The 16,147-nt window shown below is 45.1% G+C and overlaps 1 protein-coding gene across 5 annotated transcripts in view; it reads left to right on the forward strand.

Moving 5' to 3' along the window:
- The window catches only part of syt7a (synaptotagmin VIIa), an 82,912-nt gene that overhangs the window by 40,133 nt on the left and 26,632 nt on the right, over window positions 1-16,147 (forward strand). For 2 of the 5 annotated variants that reach the window (XR_006377818.1, XM_044194516.1), the window contains exons 1-2: window positions 4,673-7,326; window positions 10,411-10,542. Coding sequence is in view for 4 of the 5 variants with exons in the window: in XM_044194516.1 (XP_044050451.1) it covers window positions 6,125-7,326; window positions 10,411-10,542 (1,334 nt within the window). In the remaining variant the exon portion in view is untranslated. The other 3 variants (XM_044194518.1, XM_044194519.1, XM_044194517.1) reach the window with 3 other exon arrangements.

Raw genomic sequence — 16,147 nt, forward strand, 5'->3', positions numbered from 1 at the left:
TACCAGAAAATGTCAGCTTTGTAATGCTAAGGACAATACTTTATTCCACAAAATGCCTCTGTTAACCTGCTCATCACCACTTTTCTTCTATAGCCTGCTGTCTCAGCTATTTTTGAGCGTCTGTGTTTACTTTTTATTTTCTGTACGGACAGTTTTAAGCACTAAAGTTGGGCTATGTGAATGTATTCTGACTTGGGTCTCTAAATTTTTGCATTTTCTTTCACACTGGCTCCAGCAGCATTGGTGTGCTCTGTCGGTCATTTCGGCTTCAAACTTCTTGTCTTTGTGCATTGCCTTTCTCTCCTGCTCTGTCCCTGTGCTACGGCTCTGACCACTGCTGTGTGACTTGTATGACATCAGTGATTCTGCTCACCTTTTCCTCCTCTACTTTGACTGTTTGCGATTTATCTCTCTGCCTTGTGTCTCATGCGTTTCATGCGTTCTCACTGCTCAAGCTGAGGATGGGGGCCAGACTTCTTAATGTTTACTCAAATGTGTTTCATCAGTGGTGCTGTGCTAGATGAACAGAATGTAATCACATGCTGTATGTATTCATCAGATTATGACTTCCTCTTTCCTTGCTACCTATCTCCTTCTCTACCTCTCTGTGTCTTTGCTACAGCACATTGCTTTATGAAAAGCTTTTGTGAATGCCTTTTTCCCCCAGGCTGCCCCTTTTTTAATTTGTAAATTGAACCACTATGGTTATTTGTCTACTTCAGGTGGAAAAATAGACATTAATCTGGGCCTGTTTTGTTTCAAACTCCCATTTGATGCAGCTGAAGGACCAACCGTCTTCCTCAAACCAAGCCATTACATCATCTCCAAAAGCAGGAACGCCTGTTGCGAATGATTGGTTGGTGCCAAGGCTGTCGCATAGTTGTGTTGCTCTGACCTGTCTCTCTCTTTGGCCACAGTGATCTAGACAGAGACTTTTGGAATAACAATGACAGCAGCACAGTGCAGCAGAGGTGGAGCTCCTATCCGCCCAAGGAGTTCGTACTAAACATTTCTCCCTATGCCCCATATGGAGATCCTCGCCTCACACTCAAGTGAGTCTTGGCTCAAGGCTGGTAAGAGACTTCCCCCTGAGCAGGGCTGTAACGAGGCAGGGGCAGTGCCACTCTCCCCTTTCCCTTTCCCTTCCCTCTTCCCTGTTCTTTGCTTTATTCCCTTTCTTTCCCTTCCTATCCTCTCCCCTCCACACACCATCCCCTTTTCTAGCTGTGCAGTCACCACTAGCCACTCATCAAATTGAACCATTGGATGTGGATATTGTAATGCCTGACAGACCACCTAGTTTCATAATCTCGATTATTTTTCTATTCCTGAGGACAAAATTTTCTCATGAGTAACCAGGGATATTTAGCCAAAGGCCTTTTGAAAAATGTCATAGTGCTGCAATATACACAAACTGCACATTTCTAGAATTATTATTGTTGTATAATATGATTTCCATCAACAATAGTAATAACGACAACAATAACAACCCACCCAATGTTAGCACACTGGAGGGGAGAAGTGGTTACTAATGATTAGTCATAATCTGCTTGGGAAATGTGAGTGTAGGAAATGTCATACACGCACATTACAGCATTCCCGCGATAGCCATTTCACTATTACTGCAGCGGCAAAGCAGCGCAGTCCTGTAACATCCCCAGGCTAATTTCTGCCGCTACTCCTCACATCCTGTCACCTCTTAATGAACACAGAGGCGCATGTTCAGATGCCCCCCCACTCCCTACAGCCCTGCCAGTCCCACTAACTTCTGACCTCTAACCTCTCACCTCTCTCCCATGGGGTGTAACCATGGAGACGGACAACCCTCGTAGCCTTTCTCTCCAAAAGATATGTGCATACTTTAACCCACCTTCTCTGTAATCTGTGTATCTCTCTCTGTCCTTTGCTTGTGTGAACTGAAATTCGCCGGTTGTTGTTGTTGTTGTGGAGGAGGGTTGACCGTTAAACCAGGTTGCAGTGTGGTGCCAGTGTTCACCTGTGGTTTACATCCATCTGTGGCTTCTCTCTGATCCCCATCAACCTGATATCTAATGTGTACTGCACTAACATCATACCACTTGAACTGTGTCTACTGTCCATCATATCAGTAGATAAGGTAACAGTGTTTTTCCATGATGAAATAAAAGTAATTTTTCTCACTCACTAGGCACTTGAATCCAATAAAGCACTAGCAAGGTCATACCTATCTCCCTCTGGGCACCGAAAGGACACTAAGCTTAGACATCCTGCTACCAGACATCTGTCTGATAAACTGTCTAATAACTGGTCATCTTTAATAGACCTAGCTGTTGAGGACTGTGTGTTAAATTGCCTGGAGAAAGGAGGCAGCAGTGTGCTTACGAACGCAGTGGATATATGGATTACTGTCTGAAAACTCTGCCTGAAGATGATGGCTGCTGATCTCAGGAAACCAGCTTTAGACCTTAGTGCTTTTGTCTTGAGAAGTTCATTTTTTAAGAAACCCTCAAGGTTGTCATTTATTGTCCATAAAGCTGTTTTTCAGCAGGTCCTGTCTTCACAAGTTTTTGTCTGTCCAGCGGTAAAAAATAGATTAACTTTTCACTGTAGTGTGTGATCCAGTAAAAACACTGACATTCATTTAACATTAGAAAATATTATGATAATGAACATTATGTTTTTGACTAGGAGAAACAGGAGACGACCTCCTGAGTCCAATCAATAATATGCCACTTAAGCCATCAGATAGCTGGGAAATCATTTCCTGTTTGACATTCTCTCGAGATCAGCAGCTTTCAGTCTCTGTAATGACACTAGGCCTCATTTATCAAACAGGTTACCTACCTATTGGATGTTCAGTACTATCATTTTTCAATATTGACCTTGTTATGTATTTGATGTCAGCAACATGACCCATGCCATGACACAATCTTAAAAAAAATGAACCTGCTGAATTGACACAAACCATTTTTCAATTTACTCATCAAGTTAGGTGAATTATTTGTACTGTATATTATACTTTATTTGATCAAGCTTTGAGATGAATAGCTGTCAAAGATTATGTGGCTATATTTCTTTTGTAAATCACTTCTACTCTCAGTGAAGTTCAGTCAGAAACAGGATTGATATCTCAGTGCTATATTAATTAAACTACTCTTGGTGATTCATGGTCCCATTTATTTGTTTTCCTACTTTTAATAAAGAGTAAAGACATTCACCTTGTGCCTGGCTCGATAAATGAGGCCCATGTCTCTCCTGTGTTGACTGTTGCTTCAGCAGTGTCATCCATGCGGTTGTTGTGATTGATAACTTATCCACGTGCATTGTCAGGTCAATTGGTCAAAATTAAATGTGAAAGGTGACTTTCAAAGGGACATGATGCAAGTGTAGCAACCCCTGATCCCACGCGTGCACACCAGATGACAATGTCTTCTGTGCCTCCTATTTTGTGTCTCCTGGAGCAGGAGCACCATGCATATGAATGAAATGTAATCATGTCACCAGAGGGCACTACTGTGCTTTATTTTTGATCATCCCTGCTTTCAGAGTAGACATGACATTTTAAACCTAAAATCAGTTTTCAGAAGAAGTCTCAGTTGACAACTGCTCTTCAGTATGAACACTGATTAATTTCTGTGCCTTGTATCCTTTTTTGAGGTCGATATGGTTAGATTGCCCTTATAATCCTTTCCACTGTGTGGTGCAGATATTTCACTACTTCCTGTTTACTCTTATTGATGCTAAGTGGTGATCAAATGACAAGTAGATCTTTAAAAAAATTGAAATATTACACATTAAGATCTAAAAATACAGTGTAATCGATGTTTTACAGGAGCAAATGCACTTGTATTTAACCGAATGTCACTCTGGATGACTTCCCAAATGAGATTATTTGCTCATGAGGCACTTCAGTACAAGCCGCCCTCCCATTGCTCCAAGTTGCTACCATTGAATTGCCTTGTGTAGTAGCACATCTCAAGCCCCAAATGCCTAAATGAATGAGAGAATAAGAACTAAATAACCAGCGTCCACATACTGTTGCCGCTAGTGAATGCTGGCAGCTGTAGTATTGGTCCTCCTGGTCCAAAGGAGTGACTTCTTGCTGGTTTTCCACCCTCCACAGGCTCCTTATAAATTCTCCTCCTCCTCCTCCTCCTCCTCCTCCTCCTCCTCCTCCTCCTCTTCCTCCCTGCTCTCCTCTCCCACATCCTCTTCTTCCTCCCTGCTCTCCTCTCCCACATCCCCCTCTTTCTCCACACTGGACTCCAGACCTTTTCATCAATCTGCCTCTCACTTGGCCTGGAAAACTAGACCTGCCCCCTCACACACTCTACTGATCTGTCTCACTTCCTTAGCCATGTGGTTGCTCAATCTATTTTCCTGTGTGTGTGTGTGTGTTTGTGTTTGTGTCTGTCTTTCTCACACTCTTTGGTCTTTTTTCCCTCTGCCTGTCATTATTCTCCCTCTTCTATACCCTCTGTCTGCTGTGGGACCTCCGCACCCTGTCTGTCTCTCTTAGTGGGGCAGTATCAGGGGGTCAGAAGGGGGCAGCAACTGGGCATGGGGATGATTTGGGGGGTCCTTATCGCAGTGACAGCGTGAAGAGCATGGTGACAGAGGGAGCGAAGGCCGGGAAGTGGCAGACCGTCCAGGGCCACATGCAGTCCGGAGGATTAAGACCCAGCGAGTGAGTTCAGAACCGAGCAGAAAAACCGAACATTTCAGTCACTGTGCAGCAGAATAAACACGTTATTACATCGCAAATGTTATTCTTACACATTTTTACCTCGGCAGCAGCCTGATTAGATGAATGAATCAGTTCCGAGTAGAAAGAGGGAGAGTCAGGTCAAGTTCAGCAGGGAGGAAAGTGCAGCTCAGGTGTCAAGGTGAGCGTGTGAGCACAGATCAAGGTGTGAGCACTCGAGAAATGTGAACTCTCGTCATCACGAGACGATAACAATAGTTGCTCGACCTGTGTTGCGCTGACTCAAACCTTCAGCTGACACAATCGGCCCAGCTGCTCCTGTATAAATCTGCAGGAGAATATGATTTATTTATGTGACGAACTGCACTGCCGCAAGTCTGCTTTCAAAAATGCAATACAGAAATAGTCTCATTTTCACACACTGTCTAAAATAATTCCTCATGCCATGCCAACGCACCTTTTAATTAAGATTTAGCCTGAAATGTGAGCTGCATGTTGACTGCATGTATCCCACAGCCATGACGTACGACATGATTTGGGGTCTATATTCAGTGTGTTGTAAATGAGGCAGTTAATTTTCGGTTCTTCGTGATTTTTTGCACCTTCCTTTGGCACCTCGTGCTTGTGAATTCTTCCTCCACAACACATTTACACTCATCACTACCTCACTCCTCATTCCCTCCTTCTCTCCTCTTCTCATCTTTCTTTTTGCCCCCTGTCTATAATTGGATTCTATTTTCAGGCTGCTATAAGTGTCTGTGTCTCTTGTGTTTGTGTCTCGCACCCCATTTTCTGTCTCTCCTCCATCATCACCCTCTTATCGTTCCCATCGCTCTCTCCATCTTTCTGTCACTGCGTAAAGCCACTCCTCTTATTCTCCTTTTCTTCTGCTTTGCCCATAAACTGTTTCATTTCTGCAAAACCTACCATTTACCTTTTTTCCCCCTTTTATTTGTGACAGTTAAATATGAGGGATAGCACTCTAAAAGCCTTATGCAAAATTGCGTTAGGTGAAGTAATGCAGAGCAGAGCATCTAACTGCACCTAACTGACTGAATAGCTTTCTCATGACCTAATTCTGGTAGTCTGGGTTACACAGCAATCTGAGAGAGAGGAGGATATATTTAGTGAGTAGAAAAAAACATAAAAAAGATGATACAAGAAACTGTACTGCGTACAACTGTAATGTGTCGCACACCTTCATGTTGATGGGACTGCTGAAACATTTTTAAGAAAGGCAATGAGCCAATTAAACAGCATTTATAAAGGGGAGGAGTGGAAAATGAGAGGCTGACAGAGGGAGGGAGTCATACTGTAGGACTTGGTTGGCTGTTAGGATGTCTCTAGAGGTGCAGCATGTATTTAAAAGACGAAAAAGACTTAGAGAGAAAGGAAGAGTGGCTATCAGAGATGGAAAAAGTTGACTGACGAGTAGAGGAAATGGGGATCTCTCATCAGACCAAAACACCCTCATCAAGAAGGCCTGGAAGCTGCAAAACCATGACCCACACGCCTCGACGCGGTCACGTGGCACAGAATCGCACCACGCCCGTGCGGACAGTGCACATCCGACCACTGCCCTCGCGAAACACACCCTCACGCAAACAGCATGCTCAGACCGCGCAGACACGTAGGGTGCATACACATCTGACGCAGACGCACAGGGCGAGCTCACAGTCTGCACACTGCCCGACGCAGCCCTATAAGCAGTACACAGCACACAGCGATCACTCAGGCTGCACCTTCTACTGCTATTTCTGCTACTGCTGTTACTGCTGCTGCCTCACGTTGCTCTCTTTCTCTCTCCTCCTCCTCCTGTCTCCACCTCCCAACGCTCCTCCTTCCGCCTCCTTCTCCACTTTGTCCTCAAATACCACTCTTCCTCCATCCTCCTCCTCTCCCTCACGATCATCAACTTCCTGTTTGGATGAACTTTCCTGTATCCATCCTGACGTCAACCTGTCTTCTTCTGCTGTGTCTCCCTACTGTCCTGTGCCACCTTGTCTCATCTCTGATGATTCTTTCCCACTCTTCTACTTCTCATCTCCTGACCTCATCACTTCTGACCAACTCACCTCCTCTTGCCACGGCTCCTCTCCTACATCTACTTCTTCTTCTTCCTCTTCCGTGCCCTCTGACTCCTTCCTCCCTCCTCATCATCCTGTACTCTGCCGGCCGTGGCCTTTTTCGCGCTCTCTTTCCTCCCTGCTCCTCTGCCCTCCCAGCTTTGGGGATCCAGTCTTATCCTATGCATCCACTTTGGAGCACATCCCCTCTGGTCCGGCCCGGCCTCGGACGCTGCTGCGCCAGCAGAGTCTTCAGCAGCCTCTCATCCACCCATCAGGGCCTGGTCTCGGCCATCCCCCCACCACATCCCAGAGTTTGGGACAATTACACACTGCACCTGGACAGCCTGGGGGAGGTGGGGGTGCTGGGAGAGGAGAGGGAGGTGGCAGCAGTGGTGAGGGTGGGGGTGCAGGTACACGAGGCGGTCTCCGGGGTGCACGGGGCAGCCCAGCAGGAGCAGGTGCCTCTCGCTATAGGGGAGGTGGAGCAGGAGGGCGTTCACGTGCCAATCCTGGCAGCTGGGATTACATGATGGACCAGATCCGGAATCGTGGCCTGGACGTCAAGTCCTTCCTGTGAGTCTCTACAACTGTTCCTTCATAATCTTTATGGAGTCTTTTGTCAGTGTCACCTGCTTAGGCCTCTGTCTCTATCTGTGTCTTTCAGTATATGCTATGCAGAGTTATTTTATGCATTTGTTTACGGTATCATACATTTGTAACACTTAATGTCTTAGAATCAAATAGTTCATAATGTATCTATGTTTAAGTACTAACTAATCTGCTTTTACCTTTATCTTTGTGAAACACTATTCTGTGCCTTTTCTTTGTGGTGGTTTCTTTGAGTTTGCATCTGATATCCAGGGAAGGATATTACTTCTGTCTGTCAAAATAAATACTGTGTGCTTGTGTGCATTCATGTATAAATGTGTATTATGTAGGTGTGTGTTTTTGTGGTTCCTGGCTATGTGAGATTGTGTGTTTGGATCATGTGCAGGATTGTTTTGCACAAAGTTTAGTCATTGCTATCACTGTGACACTGGCAAGGAAGTATTCTATACACATCTACAAAACGCAGTCAGTCCACGTTATAGCTTTTCATGTAAATGTAGGATGATGAAGTTGAATGCAGATGAGGCCAGAGGTTGATATATATATATTGAAGAATATATTATAAATGTCAATAAGCTGTTGTCTTTTAGCTCTGAGCCCTGTGGTTGTGTAGGAGATGGATCAACATCTCATTTTATCAATACGTCATGATATTAACAATTACAGATTATGTTTATTAGATTTTATTCTTAGAGGGGGAGTACATATGGATACGATCCTTTCAAATCTGAAACTGAGTGTTTAATGAATTAATACATCGTGAGCAATGATAGTTTTGTTCATATGAATGCACAGGACTGTATCAGTCATCAGCTGAAATGAATTACAAAACTTTTGATTTTCCTTATTTTAAAATTGAATGACATTTTGTGCATGAAAAATGGCAAGGAAGTTGCTGACATCGTGGGCTATTTCTACCCCATTCTGTGATAAATTGTTCAATGTTTACGCTGTATGCTCTGCTAAACAGTAACATCTGTTTGGATGGCATTCGACTTGTCTGTTGCAACTGTCTCTACAGGACAGAGCTAGTGGTGCTAGTTCATAATGTTCACGAGACGGTGTCATAAAAAGTCACAATACATTTTATATTCACTGTCCCACTGGGGGGTAGGGGTTGATGAAGGGATGAGGAAGGAAACTGCCAAGGTACAACATGTGTTTAATGTCTCTTTGCACTAAATCCATCTTACAGTAACTTTTCACCATTTGTTTGCTTCTCTGGGCATTTTAGTACGACACAGCTGAACCAATGCCACCGGCTAACCGAGCATTAGCGATGTAGCACATGCCACCATCAAGGTCATTGAGAATATCGCCCATAATAGTCAAATATAGCACTCATCATTGTAAATGTGAGATTAAGGTCATTGTTGTATTTCCTTCTCTGCAAGAGCAACACCTCATAATTGATGACAGAGCGGTCCAGTAATAGACATGACCCATTGTTCAAGCCAGTTAATTTAAATCTTGGCCAGATTCCCTATCTTGGTGAATCATTGCTCAGTGAATGTGTTGATGTGATTGACACAGATATCTAGTCTTTAGAGCCATTTGACCAAATGGATCTCTTGGGCGATTGGTCTTTATGCTTTTTGGCTTAAAATCAGTAATTTATCCTAGTGTCATTAATGTCTGTTCCCTCTCTCGCCTCTGCTTCCTTAATGTTCAGTGTCTTGATTAAAGTGTTTTACCAATATTCTTAAGTGTAAATGCCCATATTTAAAAAGGTGATGGAGAAGAGGGATCCAATAACCGTTAAAGTATCAATACAAGCACCATACCATTATAGCATATAGTACCAGTGATTTCCAACCAGGGGTACTTCTGCAGTTGCCAGGGGATATGTGGAAAGATTTTGGAGTAGCTCAATTAATTAATTAATTTATATGGTTTGATTAAAAAAACAAATCCACATATTGAGTCAGTTGAGTGTGTGAAAACTATTAAGCAAGCAGGCAGAGTGGTTGAAACAGTTAGCTAAACGACTCAAATAAGCCGTTGAAATAATAAGCTAAAAGTAATGGATAGATGGTTGAAATAGTTGTCTAGAAGTAATGGATAAGTGTAAGAAAGCTGAAATTGTGAAGTTTATGGTGATATCTTTCCACAGCTTGGCAGCACCGTATTTTCTTAGAGGAGGTATTGTAACGCAGTCAGATGCTTAAGCTATAGAACTGTGGGTGTGAGTGACAGGAAGGAGGGAAGGAGGCAGAGAATAGAGGATAGGGATGAGGGGGGAAACGGGATTTGGAGAGCAAGTGTAGCAGTATAGAGAAGATGAAATGAGAAGAGTGCAACACGGAGAGTGAGAGAGCAGTGACCCAGAAAACGATGACACACACCGAACACCTCAAGACACTGTGTCACTCAAATAGAAACAATTAGTCCAGATCTTCTTAATGGGGCTTAATTAAATCTCAACTCTGGAGAAAGACGACAGGCATGTTTGATGGGAAAGGTGAGTCTGGAGGGAAAGCAGAAGGCAGGTTAAATAACTAGATAAATGACTGTGTGTGTGGGTGGTGTGGTTTGTGAGTATGTGCGCATACAGGCCTGTACATACATTTTAAATGTGCGGAAGTCGATGTGCAAGCTGCTGAATATCACATCCATTAACAATCATTAACTAATCATCACCAGTTCCGTTAATTATTTGTTGTCTGTATGATGTGAACACAGCCTGCACCTGTTGTCAGCACCACTTCATTAAAATCATTACATTATTATTAATTTGGCCTTTCAGTTTAAGGTATCTTCTTAATATCCTTCCCTGGACAAAGTGCTTACTGCTGGGGTGTTTTTACCTTTATGACCATTTTCTCTGTTAATGCTTCCTCTGTTTACTCTCATATGGTCTCTTATTGTCCCGCCACATCTTTGCTTTCTGTCCTCGCTGTCACCTGAAATGACCTCTCTTTTCTTCTCTCCCCCTGCACCACACCTTCTTTATGTCCGATTTCCCTATCCTTTGCATCTGGTCTCTTTTCTCGCCTCTCTTTCTATCTCTGTTTCTATCTCTTATCGTATTTTTTTATGGGGAGCCAGTGAAGGGAAGATGGTGGTCCTGGCTTTGGCCATTGGTGTGGCCGAGCAAGATGACTTTGCCAATATCCCTGACCTGCAGGAAACAGCTCAGGCAGCACCACCAGCCAATCAGGAGCCCCCTCCTGAGAAGAGGTACCAGATAATGTGTGAGAGTGGTTGTTGTATGTGAGAGAATGGAGTGCAAATGAAAGGACGTGAAGGATATGATATCGAGGAAAAACAAGAGATGATTTCAGAATTGAGGTAGAGGAGAGTAGTTTTGCTTTGCAGTGTTTTCAGTGAGTCACTGCACTTAAGTGCATTGTGCCACAGACCTGAAATAGCACCAGAGCCTGACACTCTGTTACAGAAATAAAAACGAGAGCTGACTATGAAACCAAATGTAAAAAAAAAAGAAAAAATCCTATAATGCTGAGATGAGTAAAGAGATAAAGTAATGTGGATGTTAGCTGTAAAGCAGTAATGAGCTCATAAATCACAGCAGTGAAATGCTCACTGGTAATCCAGTCCTTTTTTCTGCTTTTAGGGGTAAAATTCCAGCGAATCAAATAAAACAGTGTTTTCTCATGCCAGTGGTCTTTTTTTCCTGACCATGATAATTATCTCCCCCATCGCAAAGACATTGTCCTCCACCATTTTCATCTATATTTGTTTGCCTATTCACTCCTGCCTTACAAAGACCTCCCATTGGTAATTGTCACATTTCCTTTGTATTTCCATGCTTTCCTTTCTACTTCTGTGTTCTTTTTTCCCGTCCTGCTCATTAGCTTCCTTCAATCACCCTCTGCTGCTCTGAGAGGCCGGTCTCTGTAGCTCCACCGAGGGCCCAGAGAGCCTCCTCATTATTCCACAACATGGTAGTCACTTACATAAACCGGCTGCTAAAAATAAACCTTTTTCTTGCCAGCCACCTTACACACAAGAAGCCAAAATATTTCCACTCGTCTATAAGGATGTACCACTCTCGCTCGGATCTCCCTATTTCCCAAAATGATTAGTTTTGCATTCTGTTCAGGAAATGGACCAATTTTTTGTGGAACAGTTTAAGACTAACAAATGAGTATAGTGGCAGTGTCATGTGAAACAAACAGCTCAAACCACACTGTTGTTCATTTTCGGCCATGGATGGTAGTTTTGATTATTTGCGCCAGCGTGTAACACCACAGAGCCAGAGTGAAATCCTGCGTTTGGTCCAGCCCTAGGCAGATGTGACACACTCGATTTCCTCTGCAGTCCAATTATGTTGTTTTAACCTCACTTTGAGTCTGTGACAAATTGAAGACAATTTGGAGATACATAATATGACGCACACCTTAAAACAAAATGGCAGAGGAGGGTGAACAAATTCTGATTTACTGGTCACACCAATTATTCCTCATTCACAAGTGTTTCATCAATTTGACACATGATTTAAAACTAGCATGTGTGGGATGTGCAACTGGAGACATTTGCAGGGTCTCTTGTGTCTTCAACATGATAGCAGTTATCTTCCCTGAACTAATAAGCACCTTTATTTATCATAAAAAATGTGCCTTTTGAGCTACACTACGTCAGCAACTAGTCAAAGATATTTGTCTCTTGGTTTGTCTGCCTCATTTTAGTCTCTTGCCCCCAAGCATCCTGTGGCCTTCTCCTAGAATCAACACAGCACCGCATGGAGTTACAAACAAGCATGAAAGTATTCTCTGAGTAAGAATGTCGCGTTTGTGAACATCAAAACTATCTCCATTGTTCAGGATTAGTGTGAAACCTGCAGAGCCACAGAGGAGTACAATTTTCTGTTTAATTTGCTGTGCACATTACATCTGGCTTTTCCCGCCTTTGTGTTCATCTGGAAACCTCCTTAAATGGGTTGTGAAATCCACTAATAGACCAAACAGCAACCAGGAACCGCAGGCTGCTCAGTCCAGCACATGGCCAGCAGGACTCATCTCGATTAATGGTGATTGAGTGCATTGTTGCATTTTCTAGATTGACCTGAGGTTCATTTAATTTCTTTTGGTCAAAACAGAAAGACTGGCAGCTGTGAACAATAGAGAGAAGTAAACTTTTTTTTTTTTTTAATATAATGAACGCTTCAAATGTCTTGGCTGTTTAGTGAGCTCCTGTGTATCCTGTCGTGAGGCGAGCTGTATGGAGGTATGTGGACCCAAAAGCAGATGATGAGGAAGCGGAAGTAGCTGGATGACTACCGTGTTTATTGTTGGGTGGAATGCAGGCAAGAACAGGCAGAGGTGAGCAGACAGGTAATGAGCAGACAAAATCCAAAATCCAAAATTCCAAAATTCCAAAATCCAAACAAGGTTCACCAGAGAACAAAGAATCCAAGATAAACTCAGTCAAGGGCTTGGCAAGGAACAACACCATGTGTATAACAATGATCCAACACAGAACAAAGAAAAGATCCAGACTAAATACCCAAGGGGAGGTGAGACAACGAGACACAGGTGCAAACAATCAAGGGAGGACCAACAATCAAAACTGGAGGGAAAACACAGACAGGAAGTAAAAACACAAGACACACAAGGGAAGGAGACTACTACAAAATAAAACAGGAGGCCAAGGTGCCAGGTGGGAGACTTGGGGCGGACGGCCCGGGGGCTGGACAGGTGCAGAGCTGGGGACCTCGGGCGGACGGCCCGGGGGCTGACAGGTGCAGAGCTGGGGACCTCAGAGCTGATCTCCGGAGGCCGGCGGCAAACACGGAGCCCTTCTGGAGGCCGGCGACGAACCCGGAGAGTCACTGGAGGCCGGCGGCGAACCCGGAGAGTCACTGGAGGCCGGCGGTGAAGACGGAGCCCTTCTGGAGGCCGGCAGCGAATCCCGAGAGTCTCTGGAGGCCGGCGGCGAAGCCCGAGAGTCTCTGGAGGCCAATGGCGAGGACTGACCCCTTCTGGAGGCCTGCCCATCCACTCAGGGACCAATGGCGGTACAGCGGGGCCGGGAACCGGCAACGAGACGTCAGGACGGGGAGCCGGTGACTGGATACCAGGGCGTGGAGCCGGCGACGGCGGGACATCAAGACAGGGCGGCGAGGCGGTTGGGCCTGGAGCCGGTAGCAAGGCGGCTGGACATGGAGCCAGCTCTGGAGCAAGGGGCTGCTGCGACCCAGCAGGGACTGGAGCAAGGGGCTGCTGCGACCCAGCAGGGACTGGAGCCGGCGTGGCAGCAGGACATGGCACTGGCGACTGGACCTCCGAACATGGTGCTGTCTTCGGAACCTCAGGCCTGGGAGTAAGGAACTGCTGCGATCCAGCCAGGAAACGAGTCAGCTGCGATCCAGCAGAGAGTTCAGGGAACTGCTGCGATCCAGCCGGGAAACGAGTCGGCTGCGATCCAGCAGAGAGTTCAGGGAACTGCTGAGGTCCGGCGAGGAGTCCAGGGTGCGGCTGCGGTCCGGCAAAGGTGGAGAGCGCAGGCTGCTGCGATCCAGCGGCGGAGGCGAGGACAGGGTGCGGCTGCGATCCAGCGGCGGAGGCGAGGACAGGGTGCGGCTGCGATCCAGCGGCGGAGGCGAGGACAGGGTGCGGCTGCGATCCAGCGGCGGAGGCGAGGACAGGGTGCGGCTGCGATCCAGCGGCGGCGACAGGGAGGAATGGCTGGAGCCATCCAGCAGAGACAGGGAGGAATGGCTGGAGCCATCCAGCAGAGACAGGGAGCAATGGCTGGAGCCATCCAGCAGAGACCGGGAGCAATGGCTGGAGCCATCCAGCAGAGACCGGGAGCAATGGCTGGAGCCATCCAGCAGAGACCGGGAGCAATGGCTGGAGCCATCCAGCAGAGACCGGGAGCGAATGCTCCTGCCATCCAGCAGAGACCGGGAGCGAATGCTCCTGCCATCCAGCAGAGACCGGGAGCGAATGCTCCTGCCATCCAGCAGAGACCGGGAGTGGTGGAGAGTGACCGGAATCTGTAGGCGAGGTGGTGCCGGTTGTTGAGAGCTGGGTGGTGAGTCGGGAGACCTGCTGGGTTAGCTGTGTGATTTGGGAAACCATGGCCTGATGGCTGTCTGTCAGAAACTGGAGTAAGTGTTCATACTGGCCTACCAGAATCTCTCTGTTAGCCAATGCTAAGTGGTAGGGTGCTACCTCCGGGTCTTTACCTGCTGGGTCCATGTTTGGTTGGATCATTCTGTCGTGAGGCGAGCTGTATGGAGGTATGTGGACCCAAAAGCAGATGACGAGGAAGCGGAAGTAGCTGGATGACTACCGTGTTTATTGTTGGGTGGAATGCAGGCAAGAACAGGCAGAGGTGAGCAGACAGGTAATGAGCAGACAAAATCCAAAATCCAAAAATCCAAAATTCCAAAATCCAAACAAGGTTCACCAGAGAACAAAGAATCCAAGATAAACTCAGTCAAGGGCTTGGCAAGGAACAACACCATGTGTATAACAATGATCCAACACAGAACAAAGAAAAGATCCAGACTAAATACCCAAGGGGAGGTGAGACAACGAGACACAGGTGCAAACAATCAAGGGAGGACCAACAATCAAAACTGGAGGGAAAACACAGACAGGAAGTAAAAACACAAGACACACAAGGGAAGGAGACTACTACAAAATAAAACAGGAAGTGTCAACACCAAAACTACCACATATCCCTCTCCTGAGCAGTAAACTAATTCCACTTGAGCCACTTATTGTTTTGTTTGTTTCATGATAGATTATAAATTCATATGTATAATAAATGTTTTAGCCACACTTGGATGCTAAATTTAGAGGCTCAAATAAACGTTGTAAGTCCACTGTATATTAGAAATGCACGGTGTAAGCTTGCTGGGAGTATATCATTCCCCGTGGTGTTAGTGCTGACTTCACAGATGTCTGACCATGATTTAATCAATCACGCTCTTGGCATATTGCTCATTCTAAACGGGGCTCTCGAGCCTGCCTCGAGCTGGAGACATAGCCATGCTTTCATTCTTCTCTCACTCTCCACACCCCTTGTATAGCCATATCATGACAGTCTGTGCATTTACATCAAACATGTCCTTTATGTGCCCATCACTCATCTCCATACCTGCATCACTCATGTTATACCCCGTGAATTTATTAAACTAAACTGATCATCTGACCAACTTGTCACTGGCAAATTATTTCAGCCAAACATAAAGCCTCTGAAGTTAATGTGCTGCTCTGCACAACTGATATGTGGTGCCCTACATTAGTGAAACAACCAGTGATGGAAGTACATTTACTCAAGCACTATACTGTTTACTCCACTACATTTATTTGACGGCTATAGTTAATAGTTACTGTACAAATTCAGATTTTACATAATAAAACATTGATGAAGATATCATTTTAATATAATGCATAGTTAAAGATTAAACCAGTGGTTCCCAACCTTTTTGGCTTGTGACCTCTTACAAAAAAAAGCAGTGTCTAGTTGGGACCCCTGTCATGTTTCAGATGTCTGAGTTGTTAGCAGTTCAACCAAAGAGACATTTTCCCTCTAAAATTCTCAGATGGTTTCATTTAAATAACTGTTCGAGGCACAAAGAGGTCAAATATTTCACAAAAAAACAAAGATTAGAGAATATCCCCAAATAATGAATACAAATTTGTGTAGCAGAACTTCTTTCTTTCTTCTTCTGCGTTCCATCGATCATCTTACGACCCCTCAGAATTATTGTGTGTCCCTTTGGAGGGGCCCGACCCCTAGGTCTAGAACCACTGGACTGAATTACCTAACTACATATAAAGTAGTTCAAACGATCTCCACCTCAACCAGC

Source organism: Siniperca chuatsi, linkage group LG4 (genome assembly GCF_020085105.1).
Source record: "Siniperca chuatsi isolate FFG_IHB_CAS linkage group LG4, ASM2008510v1, whole genome shotgun sequence".
Lineage (NCBI taxonomy): Eukaryota > Metazoa > Chordata > Actinopteri > Centrarchiformes > Sinipercidae > Siniperca > Siniperca chuatsi.